At 40.5% G+C, this 17,870-nt stretch overlaps 1 protein-coding gene across 2 annotated transcripts in view; it reads left to right on the forward strand.

Annotated features, from left to right (window-relative positions):
• The first annotated feature begins 322 nt into the window (after positions 1–322).
• kansl1b (KAT8 regulatory NSL complex subunit 1b) overlaps positions 323–17,870 on the forward strand; it is a 66,942-nt gene continuing 49,394 nt past the window's right edge. Inside the window, exon 1 of one of the 2 annotated variants that reach the window (XM_048245388.1) lies at positions 323–433. In XM_048245388.1, coding sequence (XP_048101345.1) covers positions 386–433 — 48 coding nt within the window. In that variant the 5' untranslated portion in view covers positions 323–385. Of the gene's footprint in view, positions 434–1,223; positions 1,682–17,870 lie in introns of those variants that run through there. The other variant, XM_048245389.1, reaches the window with a different exon arrangement.

Consider the following 17,870-nt stretch of genomic DNA (forward strand, 5'->3'; position numbering starts at 1 on the left):
ATATCCAAGCAATGAAAATCAAGTATCAGACCATTTAACTTAATAAAAACCTGTTAGCAGCTACATTGAATCGAATTTAGTAGCCCTACTTGGAGCTCCCGACCATTGATTCATTCATGTAAAATAAGATAAAATGGAGTAGAACAGTTACCTAATTACATTAAAAACGAAGAGCATGCATGCTCCAGACATTACAGTTTATCCTACATTTAGTTTACATGAAAACAAAGTTCGTGCATTTACACCTTGCAGACATCCAACTGTTATGCAGCAAGACAAGTACGACCAGGACGTTTGAAATGTTTGCTTCCCCCCTTCCCAGGTTTTATACATATCTAGGACACAATTGTTTGGAGCCGCTGTCAGCTCAAGAAATTGTGGAATTATGGATTTTGCCAGATCCACCCGTGGACAACAATCCAAACTGTATAAGGTACGAGATGTTTAAACCCAGGAAAGATGTTTTGGCAAGACCTTTTGAAATAGGAGTTGAAGTCCTCTTTTTGGATAGTTTAACTTTTAGGCAGCAGGTGGCGCAGATGCTTCAACAAATGATAGAAAAATAGTGTCCTTGGCGCTGCGCATTGGCCACTGCAAGTTGTCTGTAGGTGTAGTGTACATCTTGTTCATCGAGTTTCAGCAAGGTGATAAAGAATGATCGCCGGGATCACTTGTGGGGATCACACGTGTCCCATTATTATGCATCATACCCACCTTTGCAAACAGGACATGTCACAGAAGCATAATCACCCCCTAGTGGGACTAAACTCATATTGAAACTGTTAATGGTAGGCGTTTTTCAACTTAATGTAGATATGCCATATTTTCTCGACATTAACAAAAAACCTTGTTTTTGCTCTAATCAAAATTTCAGTTCAAGTTGAAGTAGGCTATATTATCTAAACTGTAGATTTCTTACTGTTGATCTTTTACTGACTTGATTCCACGGGATGTGGACGCACTGTTGGCACTGACTGGCTTCATTTTTGGTCCCGTGCTGTGTTGATTTACTGAACTTGCCACTGCAGTTTTCGATGTTAATTTTCGATTGTGTGTAGAGTGAAGGTGTAGAGCCGTGATGGCCGACGCTACAAAGCAGTTTCTGGGGCTTGAATGGCGTTTGCATTGGTGGCTCCCTCTAGTGTGCAAATGTGCTCTGTGTAAAAGGTTTCGCTCTAGCGGCGGCTGTGAGGAATGTCTCCCGCCGCTGCTGTGCTCACGGCCTCTGTTTGTCAGACAGACTTGAAATCCGAGGGAGACGAGCGCGCCGCCATTTTCAGAGTGTCGCTCTCCCTGAAACAACAACAATAAAATACGGATATGCTAGGGAAATATCGTCAGATTTATGGGTGAAATGCATTTTGTAACTACAGAAGATAAATCCAACGCACTTTCAAGCATTTGCGGTTGATGGAAGATCAATATTCTATACGTGTATTTTTTTCAGCAGGCAAGCAGAGTCGGCTCCTTCGCTAACTACCCGTTCTTTCGCCCATTTCGTGATTTCGAGAACAACACGGGTTTACCGAAACTGGAGCACACGAGAAACGGATTTAATCTACAGGAGTATTTGTCCAATTGCAAGCTATTTATCCCATTTTGGTGTACTGGTGTATTATTTTTTTTCTTAACATTGGGGATTTGAGACTGAATTCCCCCGGATTCGGCTCCTCATCACGTGGTAGGTTCCTCCTTTTTCTTTGTTGCTTAAAACTCAGCAGTACAAATTAACTTTAAAATGTAAGCCAAATCCCCTGCCTCTGACACAATTCAAACCCTCTTCAAAACAAGTTACAATTTGGTGACATATTCTATGCTGTTTGCGTCATCTGTTGTTCAGTAACATTTGGTCAGTGTCCTGTAGTTTTCTGTATCGTTAACATGCTTGCTGGTTATTTCCTATCATTTGAAGCAGGCTGAAACATGAAATATGTGCTGTGCACAGTCAGACCATCCAGACAGCAAATTCATCCAACGACCCTTTTTACATGCAAGGCACCCTACTTATCCGATTTAGGTTATTATTGTAACCAAACAGGGGGTGCATAGGACCGATAGCGAACGTTAGTTATTTCGATTATCTTCTGCGCTGTTCTATGATTAATGTTTCCTGCTCTAAATACAAATGGTAACGTTCAATTACATGTGTCTGGGCTTTTTTAAGCAGAGTCTACTGTACAGCGCTATTCTCTAATGGCTGGTACAGGGCTTAGATATCTAATAAATAGCGTCGTCTCCATTACACAGTTTACCCGACATTGCCTCTTCAGAAGTCATTGTGCAAATCCTTTTAAGCATGGGAAATATCAACTTGTGATATATTAGGTTAGTATGTGCTAGGCGCCGCAGTGTAAACTTGGGCGGCGTTTTGTAGGGTACATTTCTTTTCTTTTTTTCATTGACGGTAGCGTGTGTTTTTCCGCCTGTGAGCTTTGGTTGTAAAAACGCTGCCTGGCTAAAGCCCTCTGACTGTGCGTGTTTATGTAATATTCAAGTTGTTCTACGAGTAAATTTGTTAATATCGAAATGGGTAAGACACGTGAAATGTTTCACGCCTTCCTAAATGCCCGTTTCCTCTTAAGTAGTAATGTTCTTAGGACCTTATCAGCAGCAAAACTTAACCACCCAGATCTAGCGCCAAGGTTTCCGCATTATAGTCTATTGCTCCTATTTCTCAGAGCTCACTAATATTTCTGATCTTGTGCTCTCAAACGACGCCCGATAACGTTTCTGTTGTATCGACATTGTTGATTTATTTAACAGTTGTGCTGACCGTCTTTTGGCTTTACGTGTTCTGGTTGCAAATTCTTGGAAGCTGGGTCGTTTGGGATGTGTGTTGAAGGGCAGTTTTGCATTACTCGTCGAATTGCATAATCTTGATTTCGGTAATGCCATCCAAGCTTAGTTTTCTCTAGAGCATGTTTGACCATTGTAGACTGGTCATGGATGTGTTAAACACCAATCGTATTTCCATTTTACTCGACTCATTCGCCTTGCACGTTCATTATAATGGGTTATGTACAGGAAGTAATACTAGGGAGTTGAAATTCAAATTGTATGTTATCGTTCTCCAACACCCGGTCCATGGTTGTATATAAATCCACTCGCTAGCACAGTAACCTGCACAAGCTGCGGTTAGTGTTACAGGACCGGTACTTTTCCATTATATAACGTGTTACGTTGCATGTACTTGCATCAGATACTTTATCGCCAAAGTTTAGCCAATGACATTGGTTACACGGCCTGGGAACTAAGTGTAAAATATTCACGGTCTTATTAATTCAGCGTTTCATTAAAACGGTCATTTTAAGCTCTCTAGATAATGTGTTGGTAGTGGAGAGTAAAGTGATAGTGCCTTGCATAAGAGAGGTCTGGCTAGGCTACTTTGGTGGTGTGGCCTATGCAGTTACAAATCCTTTGACTGAATTTCCAAAGGGATCAGTACCCAAGCATGACATGTGTCAAGCTTTTACTGTCTTGGGGAGAAGGGGTGTACATACATCCTCACAGCAGAATGTTACTTGTATGCTAGGATGTATGTTATGATTCAATATATTGGTACTCCTGTTATTGCTCAGTGAATTTAACCCTTGGCATATTTCAATCAGGTGCTTTTTGTTATCAGTTATTTATTTATTTATTTTTATTTTTGAAGCAGCTTGATATAGTAGGAAGGCATGTTTGTCAGCCTTTATCAGATCACTTCTTGTAACCATCCACAGCTGGGGAAAATTAGAATCTCTTTTGTTCAAAGTAGCGTTCAAAAATGCACTGGTGTGTGTATGTGTGTGTGCCTTAAAACTGCCATTCTAAAGCAAAGTCTGTTGCACCATAGGACAAACATTTGCTTATGTTGCAAATGTCATACAAGCTAGGCAGGCGCTAGTGGAGGGGCTTAGCTACCATGCTAACATATGGCCTGGTGAGGTGCTCTGGATCATTGCAGGAAGCTGCATTATGTAACAACAGAATGCCACTGTTATAATTTCTAGAAGGAGCTGCACTCATACCGAGATTTGTGTTGGCTCTTGTCAGTTCTCAGTCTTGTAAGGGAGATCACATCGCTTCCTATGTACATTTATTTCCTCCCTTTCCCTGCTTCTGTTCCTTACCCCACCCTTTGTCTAAGCATGAAGATGAAGATCAGTTCCCGTGGAAAAGAAACTTAGTGAAGATGAGGGGGTTGGCGTGAAATTCTGTCTTCTTGGATTGTCTTTGTCCCCTTTCCCTCTCTCAATCTTAGATTTAGCTGTTTTCATATGCCTTCTCTCTCTTTTTGTGGATGTAATATGTGATGGTCCATATATTATTTGAAGTGTACCTCTCCTTTAATGGATTGAATTCAGGTGATCATAGTGTAATCAGTTTGTATATGTTTGTTTTTACATAGGAAATACATAATGTATCCCTGTTGTGAATCCCTCTATGCTGCTTTGGTGCCAAACTAGATCTCATCTGTGAGCACAGTCAGTAGTTTAACTGCTGTAGTTCTCTATCAAAGGCCTGCTGAGTATCAGGTGGGGGAGGAGAGGAGCAGTGAGGGTCAGTTGCTCTTGTTTTATCCTGCTGCTTAGTCTCTGTTCTCAGGCATTTCCCCCAAGAACAGATGAGAACACACTGAACTGTGGCATGGGGCTAAAACAGCAAATATAACTGTTGAAAGGTCTCGCCTCTTTTGTCTTGACTGTAACACAAAGTCGGCTGGGCTTAAACAAAATCAATGCCTCAACAGATGCACAATTTGAGTTCAGCCCTTGCATCACCTGCTCTGTTTTCATGGAATTTCATACCATTCCTACCAACCTACCCTTCATTGTAGTTAAAATTCCCAAAGCATTGCACAATACATATGTGGCAGCGCATGAGATTTCCCTCAACTATTGCTCATTTTGGATGTCTTGTCCTTGGCCTTCCCTTTGTGTGTAGTAGCAGACACAATAGTGTTGCCTTTAGACAAGCCCTAGGGTGAGTGGTCGAGAAACTGGGTGGAGTAGACGATGTGGTGAATGTGTCAGACAACCTCAAAAATAACAGGTGGACCTGTAGGGGCTGTTCTCAGTCAAGTTCACATTTGGCCATGAAGTTGGAGTGTGTCCTTTTTTCCTGTGGCCACTGGTGGTGACATTAGCCTGAGGAGAAACAGGCTGAGTCACCTGCGTGAGTCTGAGTGCTGGGGACACTCTGGCAGACTCTTTGTCATTCAGCCAGTCAACACACCGAGCGTAGGATGTGGACCAGGGTGGGACAACAGACAACACCCTCCTTGTATTTTTACCCCCCCAATTCTACATATGTTGCAGATTTGAGTTTAAAGTGTTAAAATAGTTCGATGGTGTTTCACCATCGACTTCAAGGCAGCACTACGACCTTAACTCCTAAGGTTGGCACCTAACCTTAACCCTAACCCTTTGCCTAACCCTAGTGCCTTCCATGCAGCGCTGCCTGGAAGATGACGTTGGGGGCTTAACACAGACAAAGGTTAAAATATAGCAACAACTAACTAAAAGGTGTCTCTTTGCGCTAGAGCCAATGGTGAAAAACTGGGCCCGTATTCACAAAGCATTTTATCTTACCACTAGGAGTACTCCTAAATCGCCCTAAAAGATTTTAGCTAGGAGTTTTCTCTTAAAAGTTATTCACAAAGCCTTTCAGATCTACTCTTAGTAAGAAAGAGTCTTTGTTGCTATGGTTGACGTCATTACTCGTGCACAAGCTTGATTGAAGTGACCACCTTTTGGCTGATGATTACAGCTCGGGAGTGATACCAAACACCTTCCCTACGACGATGGGTGACAGGTCTTTGCTGCGCACGCTACACAAGTACTGCAAGTGATGGAAGATGATGAATAAATAGCCTAAATGAATAAAGCAAATAGCCAGTAGCCTAATAAAATACACTACAGATTGATGCAGTAGGCCTATCTTTATAAGATTACTTAATCTTTATGAAGACATGTAGGCCTATGTTTGTAAATAGGAGAACAATTTCATTTGATCAACAATAAAACGTTACATTTAGTTTACATGTTGACTGTGCATTATCCGACTCGAGCAACCAAGCATTGCAATATGACTCGCTTAAATTATCTGAAACATCACCATCACATCCTTCCAGCAGTTGCAGGTGGATTATATTATTGTTCGGTTAGTATGAAATGGTCTTAAATGACATTAATATCGTTTATCGCGATATTTTTTGGGGCAATGTATCATTCAGCAAAAATACTTATTGTGACAGACCTATCTGAAGCTCTCAAGTCCTTTGAAATGAAACAGATTATGTTTGATTCATCTGATGAACTACTGCAAACAAATGGCCTCTGCTAGCAGTGCCTCCCACAGCTGGAAGAGATCATTCCCTTTGTGATTTTGAAGGAATTAGTTTTTTCTTCTTTTGCTTTGTGTTTGTTCAGACCGCAGAATGCTGTAATTTTCTAATTTTGCTCTTGTTTAAAAGAATGAGACTACTTGGGCAGGGGGGTGGCTGGCTGAACTGAAAAAGTGTGCAGAGGCAGGTGTGAAACAGTGCTAGTTTGTGGGATCAACTCACAGACTGTGCCTAACCTTTAGTCCAAAGCTCACCGTAACTCATGGCCCAATGGCCTAAATGAAATCAGACATGGTGTTATCCGCTTCTTGCGGGAACTTTGATCTAAACTCTGAGAGAAGTATACTTCGGAGGGCATGGCTATGTTTATGTCCAGGTACCGTGTGCATGACACCGTTTTTGTCACTTGAACGGCCTGTGCAGCAAGGAAATGTTGTGTGTGGGTGTGGACATGCTTGTGGATACGATGGTTCGGAGTAATTTCACCCTAGGGTCCTTTGCACCATGACCCCGAGCCAAACACCCTCTCAGAACCGTAAAAGTCCTGGCAGGAAGCATGCATAAGGATGTAGAACCAGGAATGCACTAATATTTTGTTTGTAGTACCAGTTTGCAACAATTATTAGTTAACACTAAGTTGTAAACACTTCGGAAAAAAAATATTAAAAACTGGATATACCAAAAAACGTTGATGTAATCGCTTCCTGCCAGGACTTTTACGGGCTTTTCCCAAATCACGGAAGTACAGTCGATGCAGCGGTATAATAGCATCCATCAGGCAAGTGTTGTTTAAATAAACTCCTGGTGTATTTACAAACTTTTCAATGCCTTGTTTTATGAGTAAAGAACATAGTTGTACTACTGTAGAAGTTTCGTACCATTCAGGGCATTATTAGTGGGGTAAATTACGAGATAAAAGTTGGTACCATTGCGACTGCAGAAACTCATTAGTTTCTGACAGCGCTACTCGACCAGTGTTCGACCAAGGGAAAACGAGTTCTGGGAGGGTGTTTGGCTCGGGGTCATGGTGCAAAGGACCCTAGGGTGAAATTACTCGCTTGTCTAAACCATCGCTTTAACTGTGCATGTGCATGCAAGTGCTGTTTCAGGGTCAAGACAAAACAAAATATATGATCAAATAATCATTTAGAAAATTACTGTTTATATATTATGTGCTTCAGCCAAACGACTGATTAGATTATCAGAAACAGTATTAGAAGGTAGGTATCTATTACTAGTTAAAAAGGCGAAGCTGAGAAAACTATAGACCTATAAAATAAGACTTTGTTGTAGATTGACACAACATAGATTGGTAATTATTTCAGACACCGTGATTGAGCTTGGGGACTGACACAACAAAACTAGCCTCCTTACATTATGGAACATGCACCCATTAGCACATACATAAGCACTTGCATTCATTTAAACACAATATATGTACAAATAACACACACGGAAGGGAAATGCCATTGCGTGTACTGTAGGCTAGTACTCACTCTCAGCTGCTCTAGTACCAGGTTTCATATTTGGGAACAGCGTTCCTAGCTCAAAATGGATGTAGTGAGATTCTGTGATCATTCCATTATGTTTTTTTCCCTGCCAACTGAAAGAGCCCCTCCGGTAGTATTATACTTTGAATGTTTACAGTACAAACAGTCAGGAACACACTCCAACACCCATGCACAGAAAAGCCTTTTCTCAGAGTGGAAAAACGAGTCTAATTGCAGACTGGCATTGTGCTCAAAATAAGGCGATGTTTGCAAGGAAATATGTCAACGCAAATGGGAGGGTCTTTCTCTGTCCTTGTTTTTGATAGGCTGAAACAAAATCTCCTCTTACCTACCCACCTACATGAAGCCTAGTGGGCTTTGTTTTTGTGTGTGTGTGTAAGGAAGCCCCATCCATCCATTTTTGCATAACAGCAACACACAAGTCTCCCCTGGATCCTCCCACCAGTGCAGAGACAGTCACATTTCAGGAGTGTTTTGAGCAAACCTCCTTTTCTCTAGCAAGCAGGACTATTAGTGGATGCTGGCTGCCTTGAAGTGGAATTGTTGCTTTCCGTGTGTTCTTTTGCGCTGTAAACATGGAGGACTGTATATTATGCATGGATGATGATTATTTGGCCCGAGATGTCTGTGGAAGATGCTAAGCAGCTCATTTAACTGAATGACCTCAAAAACTCAAGGTTGTGCTAGCTGGGAAGGTCACATGACGAGGTGAAAATCTTATTTCCTTGTCTTCTCTTGGGAATTTTTCCTTTTCTCACTAGTTCTCTATGCTAATGTTTTTTTTTGTGGGACTTGGATGTGATGTCACACTGGACTTGGCTTGACTTACCTCTGAAACATGCTGTCTCATTGTTGCTCCTGTGGATGGCGTGAGCACTGCTGTGTGACCTTTGCCTGTCTCTGAGGATTTCTGAGTTTCTCAGAAACTCTCAGAAGCTGTCTCTCTCTCTGTGCTAATAAAGAGCTGAAGCTGAGAATTTTGATTTAAGCCTTTTCCTCTCTCTCTCTCTCTCCCTCTCTCTCTCTCTCTCTCTCTCTCTCTCTCTCTCTCTCTCTCTCTCTCTCTCTCTCTCTCTCTCTCTCTCTCTCTCTCTCTCTCTCTCTCTCTGACACACACAGACAGAGGGAGTAGGAGGAAGAAAGAAACATTAATTGATTTTTCCTGTACAAGAGCCAGTGCCCTGGTCAAACCCTTGGCTCTTAACAAGCCTTCTTGTGTTAAAGTTCTCTCTCTCTCAGTAATCTACAAGCTTAAATGTTGACTATTAACACTTTATGGCTTATGAAGGGCATTGTCTGTTTATCTGCATCTCAAACCCATATATTGAATGACAATTTTTCTTTTTCTGAAAATTTTTCTGTCAGTGGACATTGGCCCCAACTGCCATCAGTCACTCCCGATGTGCTAGGTTTTGTTTCTGTCTTGCACACAAGTTCCATTATGGTGGTAATCATTGTTACATCTTGTATACAGAATGGCCACATGTTTTTCTTGATCACTGAACATATTTTAGGGGAAATCAGCTTCTACCAAAGAAATAATTTTGACTCATTTTTAAACCAATGAACATCATGGAAGGCACTAATTTCAACTTGAAATTAAACCGGTCTTCCATCCATATATATATATAAATAGAGGCTTAAGCAGGAGAGGGTGTTGCTATGTAGGTGTTTGGTCTATGTATGGGAGCAATAAGCATGGTGTCCATGCCCAGGAGAAGGCATACCTGCTAGCAATGCAAATTTGGACTTGTCATGGGACAGTTTGGTTAAAGCAACAATTTGCCTGTTTGTTTTGGCAGGATTTTAAGAACAAATAAAAAGGTGTCATTTTCCACTAGCCATCAAGGATATGGACTATCTGGTTTTGTTTTCTGGGTTAGAATACCTTGTCAAAATGTTTTCACTGCGTGACATTGGAAACTATATAACAAAATACAATAACTTGCATATTAGCAGCAGTCTTTATCAGTGCCTAGGCTGTTTCTATGTTTTTGCATGCCAGTTAGCTGGCAAGGTTAAGACCAAAACTCATTTAGTGTTGTCATGGTGCCAAAATGAACTAAAATCTGGTACCATGCCAAAGTATCTCAGTCCCAATACTGAAACAATACCAAAGCAAAAACCATGAACATCAGTATTGTTGTTAATAGAATGGGGTAGCCTGATATAACATATTCAGTATCAAGGTATCACGATACCTTTCTAGTATCGGTGCATCATGCAACACTAAAATAGTGTGTTGAATAGTGACATTGAATACTGTCACATGGCGTTCTGGTTGTACAATGACGGACGGCATTCTGCCTGAGGTCGACCGATATGGGTTTTTCTATGGCTGATGCTGATGGCGATCTGTAGAAATAAGGGCAGCCGATGGCAGATATTTGATACTGTTTTGTTTTGTTTTTTGTTTTATTCCATTATTCATGTTTAATTCCATTATTCCATGCACTTTACAATCAAATATATTTTGAATAAGCATTTAATAATTAAGGGTATTTGGGCAAATGTTTATAGTCGGGTGCTTGATGGTAGTAAGAATTTTTAAGCACCTTCCCAAAATTGTCCTAAAGCATGATTTGTTTTTGTTTGTTTGTTTGTTGACACACTGTTACAAGCCAAATGGCCATAATCAAAGTGAATGGCCGTTTGATTGACAAGGAGCAGTGTAACTTATGTTCCATAGCAACAACACTGGGCTGCCCGCAGGTGTGCCTGCCTGTTAGGCAGCTTAATATGCACAGTCATTGACAGATGCCGATTATTATAAAATGGCAAAAAAACTTGTCTGACAAGTAGGCATAGACTTTTAAAGTCAGTCTGATCTATGAACGGTGCTGCACCTGTCCTTCTGGTCTGTACCTGGTAAAAATCCAGTTTCATCAAATGATTTGCCCTTTATTTGGGAAAGTTCATGTTGCGACTTGGGCAGTATTATGGTGGCTACAGGGTACAGAAATTGGATGAATATTGATCACTAAAGTATAAAGCTGGTGTGTTGGAGTCGTTATGTCTGTTCTGCTTCAGTGATCACAGCTGTCTTTAAAAGATTGTGGAGAAAGTCGCTGTTTCTGTCAATAAAAAAGTTATGAGGGTTATATGGTACGGTCTATATTCAATCCTGGTAAATTTAAGCTACTTTACAATACTTAGGTTAGTTTATATGTAGATGTTTTCTTTCCTAAAATTATTGACTTATCAAAGCATTAACTACAAAGTGCATCATCAGCATATTTGGCTAAAAAGGTGTAAAACATTGCTCTCTAGACTCTCATCTGGATTTAGGAATAATTCGTCTATTGTAGTTTTATAATTCAACAGATCAAAAATATATTTCCATAACTCACAATTGTTGGACTTCAGCTCTACTGTTGGTCAGAATATGTGTGGATGAGCAATGAACGTATTGTATGATCACCCCAGAAGACGTGAAGGGTCAAATGTGACCAGAATGAAATTGCAACACTAATTGTAAGGTAAACATCTATTATTATTTTGGCTGAAAATAATTAGAATGTAAACAAAGTGTGAGTGTGTTTGTGAGAGAGAGCGCATATGTCTTGTGCATATGAGGTGTCTTGAGGTCTTAATAAAACATGTCATACTTAAGTCAAAGCACCACAACACTGTGTTCAACCTTGTCTGTAGCCCTGTTCAGAGCGCCTGGTTTGTGCGCCTTTTCCTTTACAAACACTGGCATATTGTACGATAGCTTTGCTTTGACATTTTGGTAACAGGTCCTAAGCTTGCAGGATGAACGCAAACTCTCCCACTTTCGATCTTCAGTTGTGAGGAAAGACTTGGTTCAAATAGGTAAAATTACGGTGATTTTACAAGCTTCCCTTTTATGTAACTAGAAGTGACGCAGACAGCAATAACTTAACCAGTGTGCTGATCCCTGCTGAACTTCCGTATCAGCCTGCCTACTGTAGGTAATATGCCAACCTGAAACTAGTTGGCTGGATGGGACTTCCAAACACAATAAAGGGGTTATCAGGTAAGGTAATACAGTGTCTGTTTCTAGGTGTAACTTTTACAAAGTCACGATGAACAAAATGCCAAACAACTTAGATTCATTCCTGGTAATGCTACCTTAGAAAAAACAAGTACTGTCATGTTTTCAGAATTGCTGTAACGATACACCAACCTCACGATTCGGTTTGTATCATGATTTTTGACCCACGGTTCGACACAATGAACCTTTTTTTTTTTTCTTTTTTTTTTTTTTGGGGGGTGGGGGTCTAGACATTTTATTAAATAACATTTTAATAGCCTACCTTACACCAGAGGATTAGAATATAATATATAGTATAATATATCTGTATTTTTTTATATCCTGATATAAAAAGATTTTACTGAATATCTGATATATGACAGCACACTGTATGCAGATTAACCTATAGCCTAGGCCTACTATTTTTTACCTAGTACTAAAGAGTACTATTTCTACCTCTTTAATTCAGCTGTCTAGTTGAAGCCTGGAAATATTGTAAACAAAGTAGCATAGTTGGCTAGCTTATCATAGTCTACTGATTCGACTGTTCAGTTTCCCCATGCGTGTAAGTTTCAAGGTAGCCTAATTCTTGTTCTCCTTGGGACAGGCCCTTTTGGGAAACGTTTTGGTATTGAGATGATCAGAGTTTTACAAATATGTGCAGCATGCTAATGATGCTAAGCGGATTTAATAGTAATTTAGCTAGTCGTCTTCTATGCGTCCTTGCTTTTACGATTGTGAATGTTTTTTTTGGATTGTGTTGGCCGAGCCGCGCGTGTTTATTGAGCAGGGAGGGAGGGAGGGAGCGAGCGGGGCAAGGAGAGGGGGTTTATTTCTATACTGTTTGGTAAAGTTGAACACAGTCTACAATGAAAGCAATGAGCGTTATGGAATTATTATTTTTTTTATTCATTTTTGGACAACGTAGGCTACCGGTAAGTAAAGCGGGAGTGTGTTGCTTATACAGCCGCGTAAGCTGCAAAGCACTGCGTGAAACACTAGAAAGGGTGTGTTTCGAATCGCATATCATTACAGCCCTAATCGACATGGTACCGAAGTATCGGTTCTCGCAACATCCCTACTCTATATGCATAAAGCACTGAAACTGAAATTTTAATAACATGTGAACTTTTAACTATGATACACATGGCTTCTATCTATAAATGACAGAAACATCTGTCTGTCTGTCTGTCTTTGCCTGTGTGTGTGTCTGGTATTCACAAATCTCTTGAACCCATGGTCCGATTGATTTCAAACGTGGCGGGTACACCAAGTGCCATGTTTGACTTGTTTGGATAAAAGATATCGTTAAATATATCGGTAAAAGAAGCACACATTGGCTTTCTCTGCTCTACTGTATCCACTCCCCCTCTCACACAGCACTGTAGGCTCGCATATCTGCCAAACCATTCGTTTGATTGATTTCAGACTTAATAGGTGTCTTGCTATGGGCATGAGTAAGTGCAGTGCCAAGTTTGACGTTGTTTGGATAAGTAATGCAAAAGATATCGTTAAATATACTGAATCAGGACACAGCACGGGTCAAGGTGCAAGAAAGTCCCACAGTGTTTCCGCTAGATTTTTTTTTTAACAGTGGTGGCTGTTACAAGGCTAGTATGAAAAAACTGGGGGTCGGGTGTCACTCCCGGGATTTTTTTTTTTATTAGTTCTAGCTAATCACACCATTTAGCCTAACGTGACTTGAGAGGGACAGGATTCAGGAACTAAAGACAAGCCTATCTTCACGTGACGTTAACCCATGCATTAAACCACATGCCACTTGAACGCTTAAACATACCGGTAGTTCACGTTGACAATAGAGAAACGCTTAGCTTACTTCGTTTATGACCGAAATTAAGTTTTGTGCCACAACACTGCCTTTATTTGGTGCAAATCTCCTTTACTTTATAGTCCGCAATTCACATTAAGCCTACTAGGCCATCACCGCGAGTGCATACAAAGTTTTGGCATTTACCTTCGTTACTACCAGTCGTTACATTTTTACTGCTACTGCAGGTCTATTCGCTACACCTTTCCACCAAGTTGTGCGAAAATTATAGTTTTTGCGATGTTGACAAACATGCGTAGCACATCGAAGCTCTTGATAGCGCATGCCACTAACGTCTATAAAAAACAATATATTTATGGAATAAAACTAGACGGGTACCTCGGATTAGAATTGCTGTTTATTGTTAAACTGCAATTTTCAGCAGCCAGGCATTTAGCCTACTATGCTCCCGGACAATATTTTGCGTCTCCCCTTATTCTGAAGCAGTGGCACCGCTAAATGAAGAGGAAACACTGAGAAGAAAGTTAATGTTTTAAATAGGCTACATCAATACAATATATAGCTTAATATGTGAAGTAAAACTGGACTGGCCATAATAACCTCTGACTAGTTTTAGGCTACTTATTGTTAATTGCAATTTAGGCTACATATTGTTAAATTACTGTTTTTGAGTCACATCGTTGCAAATATGATATGATGATGCATCTTTCTACAAAATGGTTTGTCTTCTCTGTCAGGAAGTTATTCAATAAGCTTAACAATAAATGTAATTTTGATCTGTAAAAATGTCACATGCAGCCATGCCTAAATTCAGCTTACTGCAGATTACATATAGGCTAATATATTGTAATATTCAGTATTCATTACTGAATGCTTAGCTGGAATGATGTTTTTCCCCCCATCATCCTATTTTTAAAAGTAAACTATGCAGTATTGGCAATTTCCTTACTGTTTCCTAGGTTTTTGCTCCTTTTTCGCTGGCTTTGTAATGACGAATGTCTGAGAAACTCGCTACCTTTTTCTAGGTGGTGCCTGGCGTGTATGTGTATTTGAATGCAGTAAAGCAATTCGTTACACTCGTTATACTTCCTGACACTGAGGCCGTCGGCCCGCCGGCCCACAGTTGCAAGGGTGATTTTTCAGCTCACAGGCGCTAGGGGGAAGCGAGACGGCCACCATTCAACCCGAAAAAAAGTCATATAACCATTCCAATGACTCTGAAACTGTTTAATGAAGGTAAATTAAGCGAAAAACCTGCATAGTGTGCCTTTAAAGCAGGCATACCTGCGGGCATGTATTTGGGCTACGGGTTTTCTACAGGAATATGTTTGAACGGGCACTGCACTAGTGTGGATCAATAGCAGAAGTCAGGCCTTGCCTGCATTTGCCAGCTGGGGGATTGGTCAAGGTTTATTGGGGTCTAGGTGAAGTGTACTCGTAACAGTATGAGGTTGGCGTAAACTATATTTTCAGCAGGCTATCTGTTGCAACATACTGCACCAGGTACACTCCGCCTCCCTGGCTGTATGCGAATGGAAAGGAAGTCTCTTTACAGTTTGTACAGCTTGTAGGGAAATAGTGTTCCTGCAACATCAATATGGAAGGAGCACATCTTCATGACCACTGAATGTTGTTGCCAGGAATACGAGTTGACCAGCTTGGTCAGTTTCGAGCTTTTTATTTAGCCATTAAATCTAAGACATTTTACCTACATATTTGAATATAAATTTGAACTTGTGTACATTTCTTCGAACATGGAACATAAGTTTTTGTTAAAGTTAGGGATGCACGATATATTTTTGGCCGATAAATGAAAAGTAACATTATTATTATTATTGTTCCGATAACAGAATTTCGGTCACTAATTTGGCCCGATATTTTTTTTAAGCCCTAATTTCCCAACTATGTAAGGCCCACCTGGCTACACTGAGGTACTTGTACTTGAGCTTTCTTCAAAATAATGTCCGCTATCTATGTGGATGTAAGTTATTTCACCATTCTAACAAGATCTGTGGGATCTGCATTGAGTCTGCAGCCCAAAATCCTCTCGTCAATGATCCTCCATTTAACCTAAGCAGAGCGGAGCTCAGCCTACCTAGAGCAAATTGCCTTTTTGTGCTGGTGTGTCTGCACTTTACCGCGCTAGTTGGGGAAACAAATAAACAAACTCTTTGATGGGACGACTCAAATAAGTAGTTCAAAGTTGTATGTTAGTATTATATTTGCCATTGTTCGCTTGGGTTTTGTAATATTACCGAGAAATATGTTAACCATTCCTTCTTCAATTCCAGACTGGTCATTATAAGTTTGGTCATTATAAGTTATCAAGACCTTCGGGCTAACCCCCTTCACTTCTGTTGCAGCAGCTTGTGGGCAACAGAGTAGACAGACACAAGATACAGTCCGAGGAGTTGCAGCTTTATTCAATAAACAGAAGTTGAAACTATGTAAGTTTCCATCACAAACTCTGATCTGGTGGCTAGCTTTTTCCCCGCTTCTAGCCATTTATCTGCATTGAGCAGTTACTCCATAGATATGAAAACGGTTCACACACCAGTGTTTCCAACAGAATTTGATTGAATTTGTGGCGGTAGCAATAAAATGAGCCCTGCATGAGTAACGAAATTGACAAAGCAGCTTTAAGTAAGCATGCTAAACTCGACATCCAAACAGTATTCTAACGTTAGCTTTGAGACACTGCTTGATTGCATAACTTAACTTAGTAGGCTACATTGAGGAGACTAAACTATGTTGTGATAAGACCTTAGCACAGTTAACTTTAATGCAGCAGTTTTGAACAAATTTGTGCAGCATTGTCACGATGCTAAGCGGATTTAATAGCAATTAACCCCGCTGTCTTCTATGCAATGCTCCTATGTGGCAACACCCTCGCTGGCCACTCACTCGCAACTCACTCGCAACTCACTGACGTGAAGTTCACTTTAAAGGAGCCACACATGCTGCTATTTTGTTGACTGCCATACCATTGAGAACTACTCTGAGTTCTGTGGTAGGTAAAATGACTGCAAATTAAGTGATTCATTATTAAATGCTGTCCCCTTCACTTTTCACCATTTTTTCAAGAGTAATAATAATAATATCGGTTAATGTTATTGTATCGGTATCGGTCTCAACAAACTGTTAAATATCAGTTATCGTTATCGGCCTTAAAATTCCCTATCGATGCATCTCGAGTTAAAGTGACAGTCCTAAAACACATTAAATATGTTGTTATACAAGTTGTCCTTGAAACTAGATCTATTCATGATCTATTCAGTGCCTTATTTTATTTTATGTATGTTTTTTGCCAAGCGACGCTTTTTGCCTGGACTATAACCAATCAAGTTGGAGAATTTGTAATATAAATTGTAGGTCACACCGACCAGCCTAGACCACCAGTTAGATACTGAGGACATAGTTTGGTTCAAGGTAAAGGAAACAATCTGTCACATATTCCCATTTCCTGTTTTTCTGTTGCGCCATGTCGGTCAGTGTGTATGAAAAGGTGTGTGTTCTCTTGTGTTAGGCCTAACACACATATTTATATATAAGTATATAGTTTTTGGTCTCTGTTGATATCTCTATGATGGGTAATGGGGATGACTGTGTTAACTCGTGCTTACACATGCTCTCTTCAGCTTGACTGATGCCGTTGTTTGGCAGCTCTGAGTGGTGCTGGGTTTAGATCACAAGAGAGTGGAAGAATCTAGTGTTCTGTTAGAGATGGGCCCAACTGGAGAAGAGAGTTGTGGGCGTTGCTGAAATATTTAGCCCATTTCTGTAAACGTCTGTAGCTTTTTCCTTGCTCATTACATAATCCCCTGTCCCACTGGACCACTTGTTCTTCTTGGCGAGTTCCTCCAGTGCCAGTCAGAATAAGTGGGATTATTTTTCTTTTTCTCACATTTCTGCCTTTTTTTTCTTTCTTCCTTGCATCCATGTCCCAGTTCAGCCTCAGAGAAAACATTTGGGGGGGCGGGGGGCCATGGCATTTTCTTCTACTTCCCCCCTCTGTTAATGATAAACAGCACATGCCTTAACAAATGCTCGCTCATATCAGAGAGGTCTCCCCAGAGAATTCCGTTTAACCTGTCTGTTTGGTTTAATTCATACTTTTTCCCTTCACTCTGTTACCAGGGTTCCCGCGGATCCTTAAAAAGTCTGAAATACAACTTTCGGTTTGTAAGGCCTAAAAAAGTCTTAAATTGTCTGGGATGTCTTGAATTTTCGAAAGGGAGGTATTAA

Source organism: Alosa alosa, chromosome 6 (genome assembly GCF_017589495.1).
Source record: "Alosa alosa isolate M-15738 ecotype Scorff River chromosome 6, AALO_Geno_1.1, whole genome shotgun sequence".
In the NCBI taxonomy this organism is placed as follows: Eukaryota; Metazoa; Chordata; class Actinopteri; order Clupeiformes; family Clupeidae; genus Alosa; species Alosa alosa.